General features: G+C 37.6%; 2 protein-coding genes across 2 annotated transcripts; one reads left to right on the top strand and one right to left on the bottom strand.

The window, feature by feature from the left end:
• Nucleotides 1–1,557: 1,557 nt before the first annotated feature.
• rab11al (RAB11a, member RAS oncogene family, like) lies at nt 1,558–7,109 on the top strand. The gene is made up of 5 exons (XM_065298873.2): nt 1,558–1,935; nt 3,343–3,538; nt 3,869–4,062; nt 4,375–4,455; nt 6,117–7,109. Exons 1-5 carry the CDS (start codon nt 1,896–1,898, stop codon nt 6,254–6,256), a joined length of 651 nt encoding a protein of 216 aa, XP_065154945.1. The 5' UTR covers nt 1,558–1,895; the 3' UTR covers nt 6,257–7,109.
• Nucleotides 7,110–11,181: 4,072 nt separating this feature from the next.
• On the bottom strand, nt 11,182–22,721 carry mex3a (mex-3 RNA binding family member A). Its single transcript, XM_065298874.2, has 2 exons — nt 20,766–22,721; nt 11,182–18,156 (listed from the first exon to the last, which is right to left on the bottom strand). Exons 1-2 carry the CDS (start codon nt 21,175–21,177, stop codon nt 17,048–17,050), a joined length of 1,521 nt encoding a protein of 506 aa, XP_065154946.1. The 5' UTR covers nt 21,178–22,721; the 3' UTR covers nt 11,182–17,047.
• Between the last annotated feature and the right edge of the window lie 2,108 nt (nt 22,722–24,829).

The raw sequence follows: 24,829 nt of genomic DNA, 5'->3' as shown, positions 1-24,829 counted from the left end.
TTATTATTGTAAAGAAATCAATAAACTGTGTATTAAAAATGCCTATATAAGTACTGATTTTAACTTTATAAACCATATTGAATATGTAACTTTTATACACCATAATAAAAATGTAAGTGCTTTTGCGATAATAGATTATTGCTGATGCTCAATATATTATTGGTTATTGATGGAAATATAATATTTTTTCCCAGTGCAAATTAAAGGAGGACCATGCTTTAATAATAATAAAAAAACATTCAACAGTCACATCTTCATCGGTTCATGTTTATAAAGCGTAGTAAAACAATCATTTTTGACAAAATGTGAAAACCCAGCTTAAGTCATGTTTTTGTGACATACTGTTTTCTAAATCATCCTAAACAATGTAAAGAATATTCTGTAAAAGTATAACCTTGATATCTTTAATATTGGCTAAATAAGATCGAAATTGAAGTGAAACCAATAACTGAAGTCGAAATTTGAGTACGAATATGAGACTTCAGCCTGGATTTCAAAGACAGGGTCACTTAATAATAAAGCAATAATCATCAGTCATGAATAAATTATAATATAATTTAAAACAATTTGGATATCATTCTCAATTATTTTAAAGGGGACATTTCACAAGACTTTTTTAAGATGAAAAATAAATCTTTAGTGTCTCCAGAGTATTTATGTAAAGTTCTAGCTCAAAATACCATATACAATTTATTATAACATGTTAAAATTGCCACTTTTTAGGTGTGATCAAAAATGTGCCGTTTTTGGGTGTGTCCTTTAACATGCAAATCATGAGCTAATCTCTGCACTAAATTGCAGTGCCGTGGTTGGATAGTGCAGATTAAGGGGTGGTATTATCCCCTTCTGACATCACAAGGGGAGCCAAATTTCAATGACCTACTTTTTCACATGCTTGCAGAGAATGGTTTACCAAAACTAACTTACTGGGTTGTTGAGGCACTGGGGACCACTTAGAGAGCTTAAACATGGAAAAAGTTAGATTTTCATGATATGTCCCTTTAAATAGGGGGGTTCTGAACTGCTCCAGAAAACACATTTTAAGGCTGACTCAAAATTCCTTTACAGAAACATGAACCGCATTAGTTAAAATGTTTCTTTACATATCAGTTGAATTGGTATTTAATGACATTTTGAATCGTTCACGAGCCTTCTAAATGAGGTAAGCTGCATTACATGGAAATGAGTCATCATTGGCTCCTACGTGGCATTTTCAGGCCCTATCAAGCGTGAGTGACGTCAAAGCTACGTTGCTAAGAAATGTGCTCACCTGATGCACGCCTGTGTTTTTGCGCATTTTTTTTCCTAATTTTGGCAGTGGTCCGTCATTAAACCTTATATTTCTCCCACAAAATCATCTTAAACATACATTTACATAGTTGTACTTCGCGTTATTTTTTCGCAATGATAATTATATGTACACACCTGTGACGATCATTACCTGTACGGAAGCCGCTCACCGTAACGCATTTTACTGGCCCTCACGGTGACCGTCGTGTGATTGATACGCTCCCGGCCAATCAGAATGCAGGAGAGGCGGGACTACGGTTCAGCACCATGACGTGGTTGTTGTTTGCCTGAAGATGAGGCGAGTCGAAACTTACATTACGTAGTCCACCAACACCGTATGAAAGTTGACCATCTTTAAACTTTCTGCTTCAGGATTTCATTGTATATACTGTTCGACATTCGCGAGTTGTACTATATGATTTTATGTGTGACTTTTTGAGTGTGTTATAGCACGCGCGTAACGTAATGCAGCGCTCGTGATTAGCTGCTTCGTTTCATGGACAGAGTTTCTTTGACTTCGCAATAAATATATGTGCAATACGAGCAAAATTTCTTTAACTTTAAGTGCGCGGACTTATTATTGAGCCGGTAAGAAGATTAAAGTCATGACGGGTAGAGAAGACGAATACGACTATCTGTTTAAAGGTGAGTTACCAGCACCAGTTGTCTTTCAATTGCACTCCACCATACATTATCTCTTCCTGATATTTCATGTCAGTGCTGTAGCTTGGTTTCGTGCATTTTGCTGTATTTTACTGGTAAAACATTAATTTACACGACACCATTTCATGTTTCCATTACTTTGAAGGCATACATTTTAATTAATTAAAAATCATATTTCCTCATTTGAATTCATTGTCGTCATGATTATGCAAATACCCACCATTACTGCTACTCACTGGGTATGTTGTTTAATGATGCATGCGAAGTCAGATATCGAATAACAATCATTTGTAAAAAGTTTTTATACATTTTTATTATACAGTATATATTATTAAATAATCCAATGATAAATTTGATGGGATTTGACAGATTTCCTTTATAAGTGCAGTTAAACCGGTAAAACCTGTAATAAAACCAGGTCTTTCCCGAATATGATTTAGCATTTAAAGGCTTTTTTAAAAATGACAAAGATTATAAGAGCATATTCATTTTATTCATAATGCATGCCTATGTATAAGATTAGATCACCTATATGTCCTATATATAGATTGAAGACTTCCTGGTTGTGTTTTAGGAACTGCACCCTTGCTGTTAGATCATGAATGAATCACTGCTGTCAAATAACTGCTCAGTATTTTAAGTTTAACATAAATAGGTTTATAAGAAATAGTCTAACTTAGAACAATATTTTATTATTGATTTGTAAGTATATTTGACATGCCTTTATGTTGGTGCGTTGCCAATACTGGCCAGTGGTGACTTTGTTATTTATAATAAAATAAATATAATTTATTTCATTATTTACTTCCTTTCATGTCATTCTGCAGGTTTTTATTTCTTTGATGAATTTCGGACCTACTGGTCTTTACTTAAAATGCTATCATATGGCTATTTTTGTTCATATTTTACTAAATGTCTCTTTTGCTATTTCTGTATGAGAATTAGTAAATAATGAAAACATAAAAAAATGTATCATTGTTCTTTTAAGCTCAAAAACCTCTAAATAGTCTTTAAGTGGAAAAATATTTACAAACCATGACATCAGATAAAATTCACCTTTAAATCACATTCGTTCTATTTTTGCATCCATCCGATTCCGAGAGACATTACCGGTATTTCGTAAGTCTGCCTGTGTGGGTGAAAAGGGAGTTGCTCTTTAATCTTGCCCTGTTCGCTCATTGTTAAAAACAGCTTTGTTGAAACACACCCTCTGTGTGTGAAATATTTGACTTTTAATTGCGGTTGTGTGGTGAAGAGAGGCCGGTTCCCTGCCTCAGCACAAATACATAATCTGTTTGAATGAGTCTCCTATAACAAAAGCACACACAATAGCCTATAAAAGCAACCAGAACCAGTTGATCTCACGAACCGTATCGTCTTCCTCTGCAGTGGTGCTGATCGGTGATTCAGGTGTGGGCAAGAGTAACCTGCTCTCTCGCTTCACCCGAAATGAGTTTAACCTGGAGAGCAAGAGTACCATTGGGGTGGAGTTTGCCACTCGCAGCATCCACGTGGAGGGCAAGACCATAAAGGCCCAGATTTGGGATACGGCAGGACAGGAGAGATACAGAGCCATCACATCAGCGTTAGTATCATTGTACTTTTATTAAATAATCTTTTTATTTAGTTTATTCATCATGATATTTGTGAAACTATTAACTGAATAAATAAAGTATTTTTTGTCTAAATTCAGTGTATTTTTCTTTACTTCCTTTGTTTGTTTTTTGGCTTTGGCATCGGTTTAGTAGGCTTTGAGAATTTGGCATTAAAGTGCTTGGCGCTTGGATAATGAACAGCTTGTAATGTTTCTTACCATCTTTTAAATGACTAAATGTTATTGTTTTTTTTTTCATCTAAAGCAGTAGAGTCTCTTTATTTTGAGAATGGATGATTTAAATTTTTTTTGTATGTGCAGGTATTACAGAGGTGCTGTAGGAGCCCTGCTGGTCTACGACATCGCCAAACATCTGACTTATGAAAATGCAGAGCGATGGCTGAAGGAGCTGCAGGATCACGCTGACAGTAATATTGTCATCATGTTAGTAGGGAACAAGAGTGACCTGCGCCATCTGAGAGCCGTACCTATGGATGAATCCAAAGCGTTCGCAGGTTAGTGTCTTACTGTATTTATCGGTGCTAAACAACATTCTCAAACTACACGCTTCTCGTAATTTGAAGTAATAAAACTGTAGTCTGTTTATTTAATGAACATTTTAATCAGAGCAACTTTCTAGCAAAAATAATGGCTATTGAAATAATGTCTGTTAGCATTTTATTGGAATAGATAAATTTGTGCTTAATATACAAAAAATGAAAATGGATTGGTTTAATTTATATACATAACCCTAATTTATGCTGGGTTAAAACTGTATACTTGTGTTAAGATGTCAGGGAATAACAGATTATGTTTGTGTTTGATAGAGAAGCATGGGCTTTCTTTTTTGGAGACATCCGCTCTGGACTCTTCAAATGTTGAGCTCGCCTTTCAGACTATCCTCACAGGTCAGTCCTACAAATTAACTAGATATGTCCTAGACTACAAAAATATGTCCAGATCGTATAAGGCAGTGGCTTCAAACTTTAGGGCAGTGGTCTCCAACATGGTGCCCGCACGGAGTCCGAGTTGCCCGGCCAAGCACATTATATTATTTGCCTCAATTTTAATTTTTATTTATTACATATTTTTTATATTAGCTTGGCTTTTTATGCATGTTAACATTTTTAACAATGATAAAACATATCAACAAGTAAGAAATTTTTTTAGTAGACTATATCAAAAAAGTACCCCTACAGTTTGTTTTATCTTTTGTGGTAGCCCTTGCTCACAAAAAGGTTGGAGACTCCTGCTTTAAGGTATCTTGAAACCTTTTAAAAACTTACATGGGTTTTATTGTACACCAACCAATATAAAATATAACTTACTGTGCAAAAGTCTTAGGGCACCACCAGCAAACTTGGTGTTTTAGAAATTTTAATGTCCATCCATATTTATTTTTCAATCTATTTTATTAAGATACAAACAGAAAATAGAGGAAATATGTACAAAAAAATTAAAAATTAAATTTTCAGGACTAAATGTCTTCTTTAGGCATCGTCTGTGTTAAGTTGTGACCTCTTTTGGCACTAAACACATCTTGAGCGTTTTTGAGCAGAATGATGTAAAAAAAAATCTATTTTATTTAGGTTTAAGAGATCCTGCAGTGTCCTGCTATTGCTCAAGTATAAGGGGAGTTTACTCTAAAAGCTTGACACATCAGTTTACATTTTTATACAGTTTTTAATACTACACACACATTTCCTGTATTTTCTGGATGTATTCTATTAAAGAGTCTGAGAAACAATTATATATGATCACTGTACAACAAATATAATTCTGGCATGGCCTAAGACTTTTGCACAGTACTGTATATTGTTTTTTATTCATGTTATACTTTTATCCTAAATAATAATTTTATACATACAAGTACACAATATAAATACAATAAATAATATATAAATAATAATATATATATTCGAAATGTTTAGAGATTTAAAAATATAATCTTGTTACTTATTTCTTAATTATTAATTCTGTACTTCCCGTGGACTGATTTTCGTATTGCATTTATCTTTTAATTGCTATTTTACAGTAATAGGAATCTAATGAAAATTATAATAAAAAAAGGAAATGACAAAGAAGACACATTAGGGTAATGAAAATTTGGGAGCACAAGTTTAAATGTCATGACAATAATGTCACGATTCAGAAAAACCTAATGGCAATGGTTCATAAAATATGAAACTGAATTGACTGTGACCTACTCATGTTTTTGTTTTATTTTAAGATTGATATAATTTGATATAATGGGACTTAATCTAGTAATATTCACATTATTTATGAATGCATATTCACAGTACATTCATGAATTAAAAGACAACAAAATTCACTTTTAGGTGCTTTAGTATCACCACTAGATGGCACCAAACTCCATGCAACAGATAAGCAATACACTAGAACTGAAAGTGTGTTTTGAGGTCAAACTTTGCCATTCAGACGTAGTTTATCTGTTCATTTTGACCTCAAAATCATTTTCAGTTTGTCCAAATAAAGACTTGCACGTCAGTTGCATACCTACTAAAATTTACCTGTAATACCCATCTGTGCCCGACTCTCTCTCTCACAGAAATCCATCGTATCGTCTCCCAGAGGCAGATGTCAGGGCGTGGTGATTCAGATTTCTCACCCAACTCCAAAGTGGTACCCATCACTGTGCAGCCGACACAGAATTCTGCAAAGCAGGGCGCCTGCTGTCAAAATAACTAAGCCGTCACAGCGCCACCACGGGGTTTAGGGAATATCTGGATTTTTCTGAGCAGGCTCTTGGGCTGGGCTGCAATACGGGTCGCGTGTGACCTAAAGCGCCGTATGCCCTCTGCGTGGTGTGGTTAACATATATAACAAACGTACTTAGTTATGCCTGGAATCAGCAAGAAAAAGGCTTCAAACTTGGAGAGGAATAGAAGTTGAGATTGAATGGATTTTTTTCACTGGGCTCTGTACATGCTTCTTGTTTCAGACTAAAGCGAGCAGTTAGCTGGGGCGCTCAGATCGCGACTGCTCTTATTTTTCTGCACTTTTGTCATAAACGATGCATACCAACCACGAGCTGGAATAACTTCATCAGAAAAAAAAATATATTTAGTGTAATAATACTACTTTTAATATGAAATATTAATTGTCGAATTGATAAAAGGGTGATTTGTTAAATTAAATTAAATCTTTTTTCTTGTGTTAACCACCACCTAAACGCATCTTTTAGACATGCACATCTATGAAAATTCAAAATGTGGTCTCTATTCAGTCAATTCCTACACGGTTAGAGCCGTTCTGTATTTATTGAACGCAAATATGACCTTGATATTCTGTGGTGTGTTGTGATGCTTCCTTATACAAATGTTTTTCTTTCCATGTACTATACTATTCATTGGAATTTCTTAAGGGCTTCTCCGGCCATTTTGCATTTCGGCAAAGCCTGTCTGTACTCGTGTTTCTGTCAGGAGAGAAATGTTAATTAAAAACAGCTATATTTGTAGAGTTTAACAAAGGATCGCATACTTAAATTCAGGGTTGGGAATCGTTTTTTTTTTATTTTAAAAAATAAAAAACTTGAAGTCAATCAGTTGCATGATTTTTGTTTCGTCGTTTATCGTCGAATGTTTGCAATCTTTCGGAACAGAAAGTCTTAAAATGTATAAAAACTTTATAAAATAAAACTTTGCTCTTGGGACCATCAACACACCTTTCTTTCTGTATGGAAGGATGATTCATTGAGGTTTCCCATCATCCCGTCTGAAATAAATTTTTTTGGCATATGCATTGAATAGATGACTTTTGAACAGGCCATACAATTTATTTTTTTATGTGATAAAATGATCTTTGCTAACCAAATCATTCAGGAACTACAGCTGGTATCGAATCCTTACCATTTTTTACTAGTGGTGTAAGAAAAAACAGTTTGTGTGGCAATACTATACCGAGACTCACAAATGCAATACCGATATTTCACAAATAAAAATCATATAATATTCATAGCAGATGTTTCTTTGGAGCTCTGAACTTAAACACAGGAAGTGCCACATTTTTTTTTTTTGCTGAGGTTTGCATGTGGTGGTGTGTTCTCAATGACAGCTTTCCTAAAATGATATCCTATTATATTCCTAAAATAGGAAAAATCCCAACCTGGGATACAGTATCGCAACACATTTCATCATGTATCGTGATGCGTATCGTAAGCCCTTATTTTTACGATCCCCATCCTTAATCATTTTAGAGAACCAACACCTGTCTAACATTTTAATACCGGTCTTATTTTTTGTGCTTGAATGAAAGATTGGCCTTATTGGTATCGTTTTTTTTTTTGTGTAATGAGGCAGTATGTAGTTGTCTAAGAGGAACTTTTACGACTGGGTGGATGCACAATGCATATTATATTGCAAGCCAGATGTACTGATGGCTTTTGAAGCCCTGCTGAGGTTTTCTTACTGGAAATGAATTCCTTGTTGCCCACCCCTGTTATCTGCTACGTGTAACCCGAAGAGCATCACATCTCCTGAGACCTCACTCGCTTCGTCTTATTTCTTGTCTTTTTAATATCGTTTTGGTGTGGTTTTATATGTTCAAAGGTGTGTTTGCGGCGGTATTCATGTCCTCCGTGTCTCTCTGGGGTTATGTTTCTACCTGTATCTTATTTTCGCTGTTTATTTTAATCAAATACACAAGTGCTTCTCTGTTACAACTTGCCTGTAAGATTTATGCTAATGCCGTCAATCTGTTAAGCTGAATTTTAGGCGTTTAACTGGAGTCGTTGATAATTAATGCTTTGGGAAGATTTTGTCATCGTGCCTGCTCTTTTCCCAGTGGGATCCTTTGAACACAAGCTCTAGAAACTACAAATACATTTTCTAGGAACATGGCCGTAGGGTCGTTCGAGTGCACGAGACTTGATAGGTGCAGAAGTGGGGAAACTTGTGTATTTAAAGGGATAGTTGTCATTATTTACTCACTCTCATGTAGTTACAAACCTGTATGAATTTATTTGTTCTAATTTACACAAAGGAAGATATTTTGAGGAATGTTTGTAACCAAACCGATCATGAGCCCCATTGACTTCCATAGTATTCGTTTTCCTACTATGGAAGGCAATGGGGCCTCTGATTGGTTTGGTTACAAACATTCATCATCTTCCTTGGTGTTCATCAAAACAAAGAAATTGATACAGGATTGTAACAACATGAAAGTAAATGATTTTCATTTTTGGGTGAACTATCCCTTTAAGCAACGTGATCTCATGAGCATACGTGTGTATTTTTAAGTTTCAGTGTGGTTGTACCATACGTACATTTACTTACGTTTAAAACACAATGAAACGTATAAGCTTTACAAACATACAAATTTGTATGCAAGTTATTCCTATTCATAAATATTAAAATTGCAGGCATTGGCGTTTCTTACTCATATTAATGACATGTTTTCAGTCATATTTTCTGACTTATTTAAGAAAGTTTACCTATTTACTTAATGAAATGATTATGATATTCAGAGAATTTCACAATATTGAACATTTTTAAACTTTAAAATGAATAACATTTCTGTATTTATTTAACTATTTTTTTAATATTTAGTTTGTTTGCCATGACACACAAAAACGCTTTTCTCCTATGCTGTCTTCTATGCAATATGTTGTTATTACTACTAAACAATAATTACACCAAAATACAATATAAATTCACAAAAGATGTTACTTTTATTCATTTGCTGTAATCCACATCTTTAAAATTCATACGATTGTGAGGAAAAGATCCAAATTCAGCCCTTTATCCAGCAATCTTGATTTGAGTCCTCATCAGCAACCGTAAAGTGAGATCGTGCAATTGTTATATACGTAAATTTGAATTCAAATATTGCGCCTCAAGAAGCTTTACGACACAATGCTTTATGGCAGTGATATCAAAAGCTCATTGGCTCTTTGCGTGCCACGTGACATTTGCATCATTTCCATTTTCATTGGTGTATGTTTGAAATTAAAAAAGCGCGCCATGACAGAGCGAAGCCGGATCAACGTTATCTTGGATTAATAACTTTAAAGGGATAGTTCACTTTAAAATGAAAATTCTGTCTTCATTTACTCATACTCATGTTGTTCTAAACCTGTAGGAATTTCTTTTTTCTTATGAACACAAAACAAGATATTTTGAGATATGATGGTAAACACACAGCAGTAAGTGACCATTGACTTCCATAGTAGGAAAAAAATATTTTTGGAAGTATTGTGATAAATGACTTAAGAAAATATTTTGATAAATGATTGTAAGCACACAGTTGACGGTACCCATTAAATTCCATCTCATTTTTATTCCTACTATGGAAGTCTATGGTCAGGCACTTACTGCTGTGTGTTTACAAACATTTCTCAAAATATCTTCTTTTGTGTTCATCAGAAAAAAGAAATTCATACAGGTTTAGAACAACATGAGGATGAGTAAATGATGACATAATTTTCATATTAAAGTGAACTATCCCTTTAAGATTTCTCTTTACATTACTTCATAAACTCCTGAGAGGACCGCAGCTGCACATCGTCATTTTAACTACTTTTGGTACTGATTTTAATATTCACAATAAATAAGTTGTTGTGATTACACCTATCTGTCTGCTTTTTGTAACAGTAACGTTAAATAATTTTAATAAACTGTTTTGCGTAGGACTGTAGTGGCTTAAAATATCTTTTGAATGCTATATTGTTACCAAAATGTTCCTAAACATGTCTGTCCGTTACGTTGCATAATATAAAAATAATACATTATGTATTTCGAATTTTTTTATAAAAAGTGTTCGGGTTTAGGGTAGGGTTAAGGTCGTAACATATCGCTAAAATGGTTAAAGGGAAATTATACAGCAATCTTTATGGAATGAAAGATACATAAATGTTTTGCTTTTTTTTAGAAGTAAAAATTTAATAATGCTACGTTTAAATGTTGTAAAAACCTCTACATTGTACTTTTAAGCATCTATTTAAACATATTTAAAACACAAATTATGTTTTTTTATAGGTTACAAGTTAATATGTATTAATAGTGAGACCAGGCTGCTTTAAGAGGGTTCTCATATCTTTTTACTAAAGAATTTCCATGAATGCTTTCCAGAGATTTTGATTGCTTGATATTGAATATATAAATTATTTGATAAAGACTGCTCTCATAAGAACGATTTCTGGTTTAAGAACTGATCATAATTTATAATCACTAAAGAAATTTCCACGACTTTCCGGATGTTATTAATTTCAATGACTTTTCCAGGCCTGGAAGTCAGAATGCTCTGATTTTCCAGGTTTTCTGTGGCAGTGGGAACTCTGATTTTAACCCTGTGATTGATTTACTTTTAAGACACTATGGGCCGGTTTCCCGGACATGGATTAGACAAGTTCTAGACTTAAAAAAAGAGCTGTTCAAAATGAAAACAACTTGCACTGACATAACTTAAAATAAATCAGTGCCTATTCCTTTGCCTCAAAATGCACACAAGTAATGTTTATAGTAAGGCAACTATATTTCCTAATTAAACTAAGGCCTAGTTCTGGCTAAAGCTAATCCCTGTCTGGGAAACCACCCCTATATTTGGGAAGAGAATACATTTTTAAATAAAGTTTTTGTCTGGAATCACTTGATGTTGTATTGAAACAGACCACATGGTAGCAGTGACAGATCCTTCTGTTGGTTTTATTAGAAACATTTACAATACAATTTCTCGAAAATAACAAATCAAAACTAGTATGGCATAGATGCATTGATCAAATATCGAAAAAGAAACTCACAAAAAACATGTTTCGAGGAAAAAACCTGCAATTTGTGTGCCTCCTGTAGACACTATACTGAATAATGAAATGTAACAACTTGTGGAGTTTCGGCTAGCCTCGTCTATGATATGGCAAACCCCTCGTATATCAACAATAAATCGAACACTAGTACCAGAAAATGCTTGACCAAACTAATACACTATATGACCACTATGAGAGTTGTATGAACCACTTCTACTGTGCTGGAAGCTACCAAATACATATTGTCGGACCGGAGTAACTCAACCCAAGTGAGGTCACCGAAGTGACCGTCTTCATCCCCCCTCCCTGTTCCTGTCTGACTGAAATTGAAACCACTACACAACTATCATTGCCACCACAGAGCCAAAACAAAGTCGAGATGCGCGTTCACCATGAAGTATTGAGACTATGTTTCCCTTAGTAGTATAATCTTGTAAGTTCACTGCGTGTTTGAGACACTCTCGGTTATAATGAAAAGGAATCATTAGCCCTTGAGTGTGGTTTGTACATAAGCCTCATTTGTATGACAAATCTGCTTTCCGTTTAAGAGATGATACAAGTTACATGCAAATAACCGTATTACTGTGAATGTGCTTGAGATCTGCATCCTTTAAAACAAATATATAACCACAGATTTGAGGAAAAACAGATTTAGTGTCATGCATATTTTGGAACGATCGGTTGGTTACATTTAGTGAGTTTTGCATGTGTGTGCACGATCATTTTTCTATTTATCTCACCCTGGCATGTTCATTTGCTTCACAAGAAAAGCAAAAGAATAAAAAAAGGGAAAGGAGATATATGTATGGCGTTAAAGGTCGAGCACGCAACAAGTGCTGCTTCTACTATGCAAAAATGCGGTATCGAGGCACAAACTTGAAGTGACTAAAATACCCAAAAATCCTATAAAATATCTTCTGTCCTATCGTTAATGCACGCATTTAAAACGGCGCTAAAATATAAGCCTTTGAAACCCCACCCCACTCGTTTTATGCTGTCAGAAGTGTGAAAGATTTTTTTTTTATAAATAAAAATTCTCTAGTTTAATCATTTTAGTAGAAATCAACTCCATGCGTTTTAGAAATATATTAACTTTTTAATTTATTAATTAAAAAACAAAACGTCTCGAAGAAGTTACTTATAAATATGTTGGCTTCATTAAAGATATTCATAAATAACATCCAGATACTGAACTCTTCCTCTGTCTATGAAATAATAATAATAATAATAACAATAATAATGCATGTTAGCAAAATAGAATCTTACGAAACGGCTATAAGACATTTTTCCCTTTTATTTTGCTTTGTATAAATGCTGTGAGGAAGAACCAAAACAGTCATGGTGGTATTTCTCTAGACATGAATCTCATGCTCGATAAATAAACAAAAAAAGGCAAAATTAGACATTTGGGTTGGGTGGCCATTTCTTTACATTCAAATACATCATCTGCCCTTTGTACTACTATATCCAAAAGGCAATTATAATTGCTTAAGTGCATCATTTATATGTTCTCTGGCGATATTATGAAATGAATGCTGCTGTGGTTATAGATAAATGCATGCAGCTTTGATATCTGCTATGTAGGAACATATAAGAGTATATACTTTTTATCTAACCAGGCGAATAAAAACCTCAAGTAAGACTAAAATTATGGGAATGTGGAACGTAAGGTATTCGCTGGGTATTTTGTGCATTAGATACTTTATGTTGGGTCTGGAAAAATAAAGCGGTGTCATTATACACCGTTACTACTACATTAAAATCCTGTAGCACACATGTGGCTCTTATAATTTCCTTTCACAGATCTCAGCTGTTCAAGAGTAAATAACGCTCTGGAAAATCTTTTGTCAGCATGCACAACTAAAAAGAGAAGTTGTTGAATTGCAACTATTTAACAACACCACGAAATTACTGAAAATAGCAAACGAAAAAATTCACAGTGGTTCTTCACGTTCGACGACACATTCTTGTTAAACCTAAACTGGACGACCTCTCCTAGTTCATCCCATTTCCTCTCTTGTTTTTCGCCTGGACGGTTCATGTTTTGAATTAGGCATAACAATAACGCTCTTGTCATTCTGAAATGATGATCCGGCTTGCTCGCGGAGTTTACCTTAAATGAATTCGACAAATATTTCTTTAAAAACAGATTTTTCTCTGGCCTGCTTCTACTTTCGGGTGTTTAGATATTTATGCTTTCAGTATAGACTATAGTTTACAAACTAAACTATGGGAGTTCAGTCCCCCACTGATTGTAATATCCCTAATTTTTTGGTCATATATTTTCAAACGTTTGGGCGCTTTATACAATAATAAAAACTAAAGTGAAGACTATTACAATGTCAAAATTGCTTATATACTGAAATATATTTACGTAATGATATGCCTATGGTAGTAAGTCTATATTATATATCTCCCTAAATGTCAATAAATATAGTCTTATACTATCAAATAAATAATACTCAAAAAAGATTTCGCTGTGATTGGCTGTATAAAGTCTTTTACAATGTATCCCTTTCAAAGCCTGTTACGCTGCATTGAATAATTTCACACATCAGCGTCTTTTCCATTGATCCAGGCTACATTCGTTAAAATCTATTAGACGTTTTGATGTTTGGTTAAGAAACTAAACTATGAAGTGCTAAATTTCAGACTGGGGAAGTCACAACAGGCTTTTATCGTGTAAATGAAACGTTCATGGCTTCTTAGAAATTCTTAGGGTCGTCTACCACGGCAGTGCATTTTTTTTTGGATCGAAAACTAGGCATCTTGTTTACTATTAAAACAGTTATTGCTCTTCCCTGCGTACACCGACCTACTGACCTCAAAATGCTCTGAACGTTTTTAAATGCTGCGTGTGTGTATATATACACTAGACAAAGAAATGCTTCAGAATCAGATTCGAAAATAAGAGCTATTTATGTTTGCATAATCCATTTTATTTTCAAAATAGTTTTGGCTTTATAAACTGATCAAAGATACATTCCTTTCATGAACACGACGTGTCTGCTTTGATCAGTGCTGGCATTCGTAGAACCGGAGATGATGGTAACGGATTGATTCTTTGATACGTTTACGTAACGTTGTATTGTTGAATCATTTTAAAGCAAACTAAGCTGGTTTTCGAAAACAAAACAGCGCCATTTTAAACTTGTTCGACAGTGCAAATAGAATCAAACCAATGCGAAATATAACACAAGTGCAATATAAAGATAACATAAGCTGTCATGGATTTTGAAATCTACATGCTTTTTGATTGCGAATGCTGTTTGCCTTTTAAAAAATAAGGTGCTTTAGTTTAAGCCTCTTCAGTTTTGTCTCTTAAATTGGAAAGTTACTTAAAGGGACTTAATATATTTCAGTTTAAACAAAGTACCTTAATACACGGACACTTATAGAAAGTAAGTTTCTCAGACGACAAAAAAATAATCAATAAAAAAAAAATTATAAACACTGTCAGGTGCCAATACAGCCTTAATACATTGATTCACATGAGACAAACAACCAAGTAAACTTTCTGTAACAGTCAACTTATCATTAAAATTCAAAAGGAATATTTTAAGATTCGAATGGCTCAAATTGTTAAACAGTTTTTTTATTACAATCACAAGCTTACCCTAGCACATCTCCTACAACCGTACGCAGCCGGAGAAAACTGACCAGAACGCACTGGGTTTCAGTGGCTTGATTCTTTTATAGTGGCCTTTTTCCGCACTAATCCCCTATCCCAAAATCCCCCAGCCTGCGATGAGACGGGCAGTGGGTGTGTAATTTGATTCAGCATGAACGGCCACCAAATTGGGCGTTTTCCCCCCTCTTGCTTGTCAATTACAATTGTCTGATTTCACTGTGGAGTTCAAGGTTGTTCTCCCATTGGCTGCTTGCGACCAGGCAGGCCTGTCTCAAGGGGGTCACGGCGTGATGCCCCGCTCATGAAGGAGGAATCCATGGAAACTTCAATTTGAGAATAGTCTGAAAAGTTGAAGAAAATGCTTCGGAGTAAATCAAAACAAGTAGCGTTCGCTCCCTCCCTTTACGTCAGCCTCTCTCTCTCTCTTTGAAATAAAATCTGCTCTTGAATTTTTCCCCGATGGCAGGACAAAGGAGGCCCCTTTTCCCAATGGGAATAGCATGGCTCCGAGGGGCAGGGAGAGACCGAGAGAGACCGACAGGAGGGGCCCCAGCTGCACCCAAAGAGCGTTTGGGAGGGATGCGGCCCCCTTTGCTCAGGACGGGGCAGTCCGCATTCACGCCACTGTACGCGGCCCCTCCTTCTCCCGGCAGTTGCTTTGCACCTGGACTCTGATGTATGGCTAATTATCAGCTCCTCTTAGGGCAGGCCATGTTGGGGCGCTCCGGGGATTGTACTACCACTGCGACAAAACAATATACTCTTTGGGAGGAGCTTGGTGACTGTAGTCGCATAGAACAGTTGAAGGGCGAGCAGAATTAGAGCATCGCCCCCCAACCATTTAAAAAAAAAAAAAACTCAATTTAAAGTATGATATGAAGCACCTGCCTCTGTTACGACACAGTCACTTTGCAACTCAAATGTAGGGCCACGAGGACAAGCGAGTGGTTGCTTTACATTGTACTGTAGCTCGGAGTCTTGCTTTCTTTTGTCTACTGGGTCTATTCAGGATCAGATTACCGAAGCCCCTCCGTCACCCCACCTCCATCTCCCCTATTTTACTTCATCTCATGCCTCACGTTTGTAATCGGCGTTTTACCGTAAAAAATTATTTGTGAACTTACTGAGTGCAATTACAAAGAGCTTAATGAAAATAAGAGGCTACTGAAATGAATAAAGTTATAACTTCTGTATAACAGAACCCTGGATGCATTCCAAGGCTTTTGGGACGTTTTTTGCGAAAATACGGAAATTGTACCCAGTAAGACATTACACAATAGGCTCACTAGAGCTTTAGGGGAATAAAACACTCTGGATCTCCCTGTTTAACTCGTCAATTTTACCCGTCAGAATATTGATTAGCAAAGCAGATATCACGTTGGACTTCTTGATCAGCCCTATATGTATGAATTCACAATTGCATCATTTAGAACATGATCCAAATTTAAAGCCACACCGACATCAAGTTGTGTATCCAAGCATATATCAGCCCCTATTGGCCATTTCTATATCCTCTATTTCGCATAGACATCTAAGCAGATGTTTTTTGACAATCACTTCAAATCAGTTTTAAGGTGCAAAGATTTAAGATTCTAGTTTGCCTTCAAAAAGAATACTTTCTCTTTTGCAGAAGATGCTGGGATGTAAAACTATAAAAATTCAATCTTAGGAAATAAAAATATGATATTTGTATTAAACTAATAATGACAATGATATACTTCCCCAGCAAAGGAAAAGCGTAAAACGTTCACATTATTTCTCCCGTTGCTGTCCACGATGCACGTGGACAAAAGAGCACCAGTAAAAAATTAAATAAAATAAACTCAACTGAACATGCTAAGAACTAAGTTCTTTCCGTTTTAAAAAAAACTTTTATAAAATATATATATATGTATATATGTGTACATACAAAAGAAAAATCTGAAAATACTTTCCTCTTTTTTTTAGTAAACCAAGCAGTGTCTTCTAAAATATCTGCCTGTTTAGGTTTTGCGTTTTCTGAAAAATAATAATAAAAACGAACAGAGTGAATACTGACAAAATAAAAAAAGAGAGATCAACTGAATCTACAGAGTAAAAAAAAACCGCAAACAAAATAACAAACGAACTCTTAAGAGAATATTCGGATAGCCTGTGTGACCAGGGTGTGGCAGACGGGGCATTCCGGATGGTTCAGCTCACAAATTCGGATGGCGCACTCCATGCAGAAGAGGTTGTGACCGCACGGGACGAGGGCGGCCGTCACTTTGCTCTCAAAGCAGGTCATGCAGTCCCGGGCCACGGCAGGTGGCGAATCTGGCACGGGCAGACGGCCTGTAAATGCAGTGGTGGCGCTAGTGGGCTCGCTGTGGGCGCGGCGCGCTTGGGCATGGGTGGACCCGACCGAGTTGTTGACGGAGTTGCCAGTGCCACATGGGTCAGCCAGACCCGGACTCAGTCTGGTCAGAGGGAGAGGCAGGCCGCCGAAGCTTTTGGAGCGCTGCTGAGTGTAGTAAGCCACCTGTTTGGGATAGTCAGGGTCACCCCAGCTTTGAGTGCTCTCGGAGCCAAAGTAAGAACATGGCTTGTCCCCGTTGCCAGGACTTGTAAAGTCACCTTTACTGTAAATCCCCCCTCCTCCTCCTCCGCTTCCGACCACAGCGTCTGAGAAATTCTGGCGATAGCTGCTGGTGAGCGGCTTGCGCGAGGCCCCCTGTAGCCCCCACACCTGCTGCAGGCGGCTCTCCAGACCTCCGTTGCCACCGTCGGAGCCCAAGCAGTCATTCTCATTGTTGTGGTCGTGCAGCCCGCCCGTGCGGAAAGCGATGTGCGCCTCGATTTCTTCCCGAGCCCGCTCGGCGTTCCCCGGGGAGCCCGTGATCTCAAAGACGGGGTCACGGTCGCGGCTGGGAGTGACGATGTAGGTGCACGTTTGCTGTTGGATGCGTTTAATGGTCGAGCCTTTAGGCCCGACGACCAAACCCACGACGCGATAGGGCACCCTCACCTGTATGGTGGTTTGGCCGGGTAACGGTGCAGGGGGAGAGCCGTTGAAAGAGACGCCCAGCTTGTTCCTGGAGGCACGCAGCATGGAGAAGTGCTCGGCGGCCGAGATGATCTCTCGTCGGGCCAGGGCCACGTCTTCTTTGCGTCCGGTGATAAGGAAGACCGGTTCTTCACCTCTGACCGGAGTCTTGATGTAGGTGTTTGTCTTTGCACGCAGGGCTTTGATTTTGCAACCTGTTGAGTGGAAAAGGAGGATCGTGATTAAGGCTGCCATTCACATTCATTTTTGTTTCTAGGTCATAAGGTCACTTACGCAATGCACAGGCCCACACAAAACTACAACTGCAAGATTTCTGCAGATTTTGAACATTCATGGGTATGGATTTTTATATATTAAAATAATATTGATAAATGCTTTTAACTTTCAGAGGAGCTCTGCTTAACAAATTTTACAGCGTGTTTAAATGTATTTCACAAAATCATTGCACAGATTTCACCTGGGCATGCACATGTGTTTTTTGTAAACAATATAAGATATATCATTTTAAAATCCTAATGTTCAAATGTTTAATAATACCATTTGAACCAATTAAAGGTTTAATTTCATAATAAGATATTTTATTTAAAAAAGTTCAATGAAAAATATACGACGAAATGTGTTTTCATGTTTAATGAATACAGCCCAAAGTTTGTGTAATTGCTTTAATTTAAATAGCATACCGTTAGGACTTCTAACAAGTCTTCTTTATTATACTTAATACTTAGTAGTATTAAGCATAATAAATAACATTTTGCATAACACATGATCGGTTTTTGATATATCCTACTTGTGAAAAATGTGTGACTAGCTCTTAAAAACCAAAGTTGCCTGAATCCCGCCTACACTGCAAGTAAACAATGTGCAATGATCCAGGATTTGACAGTTAACAACCAGAAAATAAAATATTCAGCACAGATGAACACGAATTGTAAAATGTGCTTTGAGTTTTTCCGATTTCAACTGTTCTATAGTTGATTTCAGGACAAAAAATAAAAACAAATACGTCCACAACATGACATGACACCTGATCCGTCTCACACCTAACGCCTCTAAAGTTATTCTTGAGATATGAATTCATGACAGGACAAGACGTGGTACTACACAGATCTAATAGACGGTCTCATAAACAGCTTAGATCTGTTTATTAGCACATTATTGATGTCTTATCAAGAGTGCACCGGGCAGGCTTTGTCTGTCTATAGGCCTGTTCAGCAGACACAACTCTGCACACCGGCTTATACCTTATTGTGTACAGCAGAAGGTAAAAAATAACCTGGACGGAGTGTCTAACACTGACAGCAGGATACACAGCTGAACCGTCCCTCTCGCCGCAGGAGCACGTCTCCAAACTGCAGGTGAACGAAGCTCAAAAACCATACAACTAACACAAATAGGATAATAATAATATATTAATTTAACTTCATCATAATAATTAAATTATTCCTAATTTAACAATGTAGGAAAACAAATATTATGTTTTTCAGCACATGATGTAGCGGTGCTATCTGTAAGTGATGAACTAATAATGAGGTAAGGACCCTCATTCCAAATCCTCTTAATCAGCAAATATCAGTTCATGCACTTACACCCCACCTCACAGCTTTCTAAGTTACACCCCTTGAGATCAAGTATTCCTCTTAGAGACATGCAAACTACATTACAGCATCACAAAGTCATCATACACAGGGACTTCACTTGCTTAGGACGTTTATTAGTACAGTAACCTGGTAAAACATGGTTTTAATGAATGGACATAGTCTGGTCCCCTGAGCTGCTGTACTACTGGCAGACTGGGCGTGACTCTTTACAGTCTGACTCCCCAGATCCAAGTGTAACACAAAAAATTGCATGAAATAATTTACCTTTTTTTTATTCAAAAAGTCGTTTTTGATATTGCTATAAAACAACATTGTCACAAAAAAAATAAAACTGTTTTCACAACACACCACTACGTCTTCAACTTATTTAAAAATATAAACACAAAATGAAAATATGACCAAACTTTGAATTTCCTTCAAAGTCACGTCACTGTTTGTTTTTCTTTCCCTCTCTCTTTCTTTCACTTCGTATGTTACACCGTTCCCAAGGGTGCACAAACACGACACGCGCGGACTTTCAATTCTTTTGTTTGACAACATTGTCAAAATATCAACACTTTTAGTCCATTTCTTGATGTCATTGCTCCATAAGACTGTCTTTCGTCGAGCTTTCCTGAAATTTGAGCAGCAGCAGCGGTCAGCTAAAGTTATCCGACAACTTCTCTTTGTCTGATGTGACAAAAACAACGTGGTGCTGCATGAAGCCCAAACTACACAGGCGCCTTAAGGAAGGAGCGATACAATGTTTCCTGTCAACAAAGACGCTCGAGCGTTACAAAGTATCCAGTGCGCGTTTGAACTGTTAACCGTTTAACGTTCCATTATTTGAAAAAAGGAATTACGCGCGCTCAGACGACAAAGGAAAAGAAAGAAGCGCGTCTGCATGATGACACTGATGGCGTGGATCTGGAATAATGCGACCATGAGGTGCGCGCTGCTGACTTTGTTCTCTCACCCGCGTTTAACTTCAGTTCACGCTCCGTGTAAACGTGTACGTTTGTGTCATCAAACGCAATAATATATGCAACTGAATTGTGATATAGTTTTTGTTGAAAAGGGAGCACATTGTCCACCCTAACCCGCAGGAAAAATGATTACCACTCCCTTTTCTTTGTCAGTAACATTATACAGCGCTTCGGAAATATGCGAACGCTTAGCCTAGCGCGCATTAAGGAACGAGTTGGAACAAAAGTATTTGCGCTTACCTTGCCTCCCCACTATTTCGGCCACATGTTCGGAGCTTGGCACGGGGACGCACTCAGTTATGTTGCAGCCCCGTCCTTTGGTTTCGGTGGTTGAGCTCTCGTACAGGGCGCACAACTTGCTCTTCCCTTGTAACATCCCGGAATCGGTTCCGACTCCTCCGACGTGATTGTGATGGTTATTGTTACTCCGATCTTGAACTCCACCACCAGCAGGAGCCCCGCCGCTGTCCTCGCCCTCTCCAAGACCCAACAGCGACAGTTGGCCCAGCGCAACTCTAAGGGCACGGGAATCGTCTTCGTCCTCCTCGGGTGGCACCAGGAGACCCTCGCTGCCGAACCCGGAGCCGGCTAAATCCCCGCCGAAGCCCCCATTTTTCTCCATGATCCCTGCTAGAACCAGCAAGCTAGGCATGGCTAACAAAAGAGTATGAGACAAAGACACTGGCAAGAGACTGGATGAACAGCACCCTAGCCGCTACCCCGCCCCCTCCACCTCGATGCGAGTCCCCCCTTTGCGCTAGTCACGCCCATCGACCCGCCCCCTCTCCGATTCCGATAGGCACAGAGCGAACGGGACACAAGGCTGTCTGCGCCGAGATGGGCGGGGCTATGTGATGCGCCACCCCGTCTGGTTCGCGGAGTCCACGCCTCGCTGAGACAGAGCGAGTCACCCATCATCCATACATCCATCTATCCCGCAGCATGCAATAATACTTCTTATCTTATAGCAACCTCCCTCCTAATGTTTATACACCCAGAGTATCCATATTACGCAGTAAATATTAGGCAACATTACATTAATGGATAATATTCTTTTGTTATGGAAAATACGCGCGCATGTTATCAACCACAGCCAAAAGGAGACCACGTGCGCATTCAAACATTCAACGACCAGGCTCTGGCTTTCCGAAAAAAAAAACATCGGAACTGTTTTTGTTGTTGTTGATGATGGATCAAGACGCATAACATGATTAGAAATACGACCTTAATATCCGAGAGTCTTTTAGGTAAAACAATTCAAACATCTGTCCCCAATTTGAGTGAGAGTCAACATTTGGGGGTCCGCCCACCCAGTTTGCCGTTGGTTGCAGCGGGTCATTGAGTTGTTGCTTAGACCACCGTTGTGCACGGAGAGCAGTGACACTGGCTATGAGAAAAAGAGACAAGAGAGTTATCCGACAGACGCTGCGTGATCTGCACTGCACAATCCCTGCTGTTTTGATAAGAAAAAGAGAGCGCGCGCATTTCTCTCACACCTCTTAACAAAGACCATTCGTTTCCGTCTCTCAGACGCAAAGGGTCTTGATGATGCCACGCCTGGCGGCAAAGATGAAATCTGGAACAACAACAACAACAACAGCTACAAACACAACAGGCACAATAATGTATAGTTTGCAATCAACAGAGCTCGTTGATATTTTAGAAATGTTATATTTTATGAAGCACTTTTTATTCAGTAAATAATTTTTTTAACCTCAATATAGTCACATATGAACATTTAACAGCTAATATATGCCCTGAAAAGAAGATACAGTAAACAAAACTGTATCTTTGTGTATCATGATGTTTGTGACAACATGCCCCATGATCAGGACGTATTAATAAATTGTGTATCTTGGTCAACCCTTCTGTTAAACACTACACTCTAAAAATTGCTGGGTATCATAATTTTCAACCCAGCATTCAAGTCATAAAGGGACGAACCCAATTTTTGTTTCAGCTATAAACACATTTGGTTTAATTTAACCCAGCGACGGGATTTGTCCCAGCATTTGAAAATAATCCAGCATTTTAAAGAGCAGTGGTTCTCAAACTAGGGGCCGTGGCCCCCTGGGGGACCCTGAAATGGTGCCAGGGGGGCCCAGTGTTATGAGATTTTATAAAATACATTAATTTATCATGAATTCTGTATAATAAAAACTTAAAGAAATAAGGCTACTAACCAAATAAAGTTTAATTGGATTCAAAATTTATGTTTTACAATGTTTTATGTCATAAATTTTCTTTGGGGGGGCCATGAAGGGCACAAATGGGGACCACCATACACAAGGATAAAGTTTGAGAAGCACTGTTATAGAGTGTACCATCTTAATAGTTAACTCTTGTCTGAAAAGTACGACACTGTTTTTGTGGTGTTTACTTGTTTACCCAACAGCTATTACAAAATGATTGTTATCTTTATTCACAAAAATATTCTCATTCAAGCAGCAGGTGTTTAAATATAAAATAAAAATACAAACCACACATTGAAGCATTTGTGTAGCTGGAAATTTAACTTTAAAGGCGCAGTGTGTAATTTTTAGAAGGATCTCTTGACAGAAATGCAATAAAATATACAAAACTACATTATTATGGGTGTATAAAGACCTTTTTATAATGAATTGTTATGTTTTCATTACCTTAGAATGAGTTGTTTTTATCTACATGCACAAGGGTCCCCTTTAGGGGGTCGCACACCGGATGCGCAGCTCCGCGCAGTTCTAAAATTGTTTTCTATAAGTATACGCACACTGGCGCCGACAGGTGGGGCCTGTCCAGCTTTGTCTCAGGAAGTTGCTCAATTCCCTGTCACGCCACATAGCGCCACTCACATAGTTTAACATTAAATAACATCATATTTGTCCCAAATCATTAACGATTAGCATTGGCTGCTAACGTATATTTTGAATTTGAAGTAGACGCTATCTGACTAAGCTTGCGCTATTTAATGTGCACTTCCGGTTTACGATACCTCGGAGATGTCCAAGACGCGACTTGATGCGGCGCTGCGTGGTGCCGAGCTGCGCGTCCGGTGTGCAACCCCCTTTACGTGGAAGTCGCCATTTTGTGCCACCACGTTTTGACAGAAGCTCTTAACGGACAAAATTTTTTGTCTCCGACGATGACATGTTTTTCCTGTGGCGGCTACTGTAGCTTCTCTATGCGTTTCAAAAGCGAGGGGTGAGCAGTGGGCTAAGCTGTTGGTTGCAATTCGCAATCTCATCACTAGATGCCGCTAAAATTTACACACTGGACCTTTAAACCTTAAAATAGAAAAAATTTGCTTTGTAGCTCTGAGTTTTAAAGCTTTTGCATTTTATAAATGACAAATAGATGCATGTATTAATATTTAATATGTCCCTCTTTGCTTTATTGATGGAGTGAGATTTAGATGGCACAGACGTCACAGGTTCACCGTCACCTTAGCAAGATCTGAGACGTTCATAAAATGCATCTTATGTTTCAAATGAAGCAAGAAAGCCTGGCCTGTACAAATTAGGTACCATGTCGCAAATCTAAAATATTTCTCCCCGTCATAAAATTTTATTTCCGAATTATTTGCTGCTTATTTTACGATCAAATTAAAATAATGCCATATTGTTGTCCTTACCATATTCTTTAGGAAAGATATTTAAATTAGATCAGCTTTAGTATCTACACTCTCATCTGTAACTCTTTACATTGGTAAGCACATCTGGAATCGGCCTGTCTAACAGGTTGTCCACATAAGACTGCAGCATCAGACAATGATACGAGATGTACAGGAAGGGTGTTTCTCACACTCTTTGGATCTGTGCCAGCATCTTAGTCACAGTCAGTATGTCCAAAAGGTCATCTGCCTCCATTAATGGTGTCTGTTGGGAGCTCAAGGCCCAAATCAATATCAACTATGGATAACAGATCATGTTTCCCTTCAGCTCCAGCCTGTCTATGGGCCTGGGCCTTTTATTTGTAAAGTTTTTCATTCATTTCATTTGTCTTTTTTAGCGGGGCACACATTTGTTTACTCGAAGCATCTTTTGGCAGTCTGTGCTTTGCATTGTCTCTGAAGCCTATATGTCCAGATATATCATTATATTAGACCTACTACACCCACATTCTGTAAATAATGACCTAATATGACATCATCTAGTAGAGTGTCTTTGTCAGCACACAAGACTCACAGTGATGTGGTGTCATATCACAAAATAAGATGAATCAGTCGACTAAATCGAACCTTAACCTAATTAATACCAAACCATAACATTTACAAGCTGTGATATATATTTAAATATTTATTTACAGTATAAACCAAATATTTATAA

Source organism: Paramisgurnus dabryanus, chromosome 13, assembly GCF_030506205.2.
Source record: "Paramisgurnus dabryanus chromosome 13, PD_genome_1.1, whole genome shotgun sequence".
Lineage (NCBI taxonomy): Eukaryota > Metazoa > Chordata > Actinopteri > Cypriniformes > Cobitidae > Paramisgurnus > Paramisgurnus dabryanus.
Note: the sequence above shows the minus strand (reverse complement) of the source record. Positions and strands in the feature narration are given on the sequence as shown.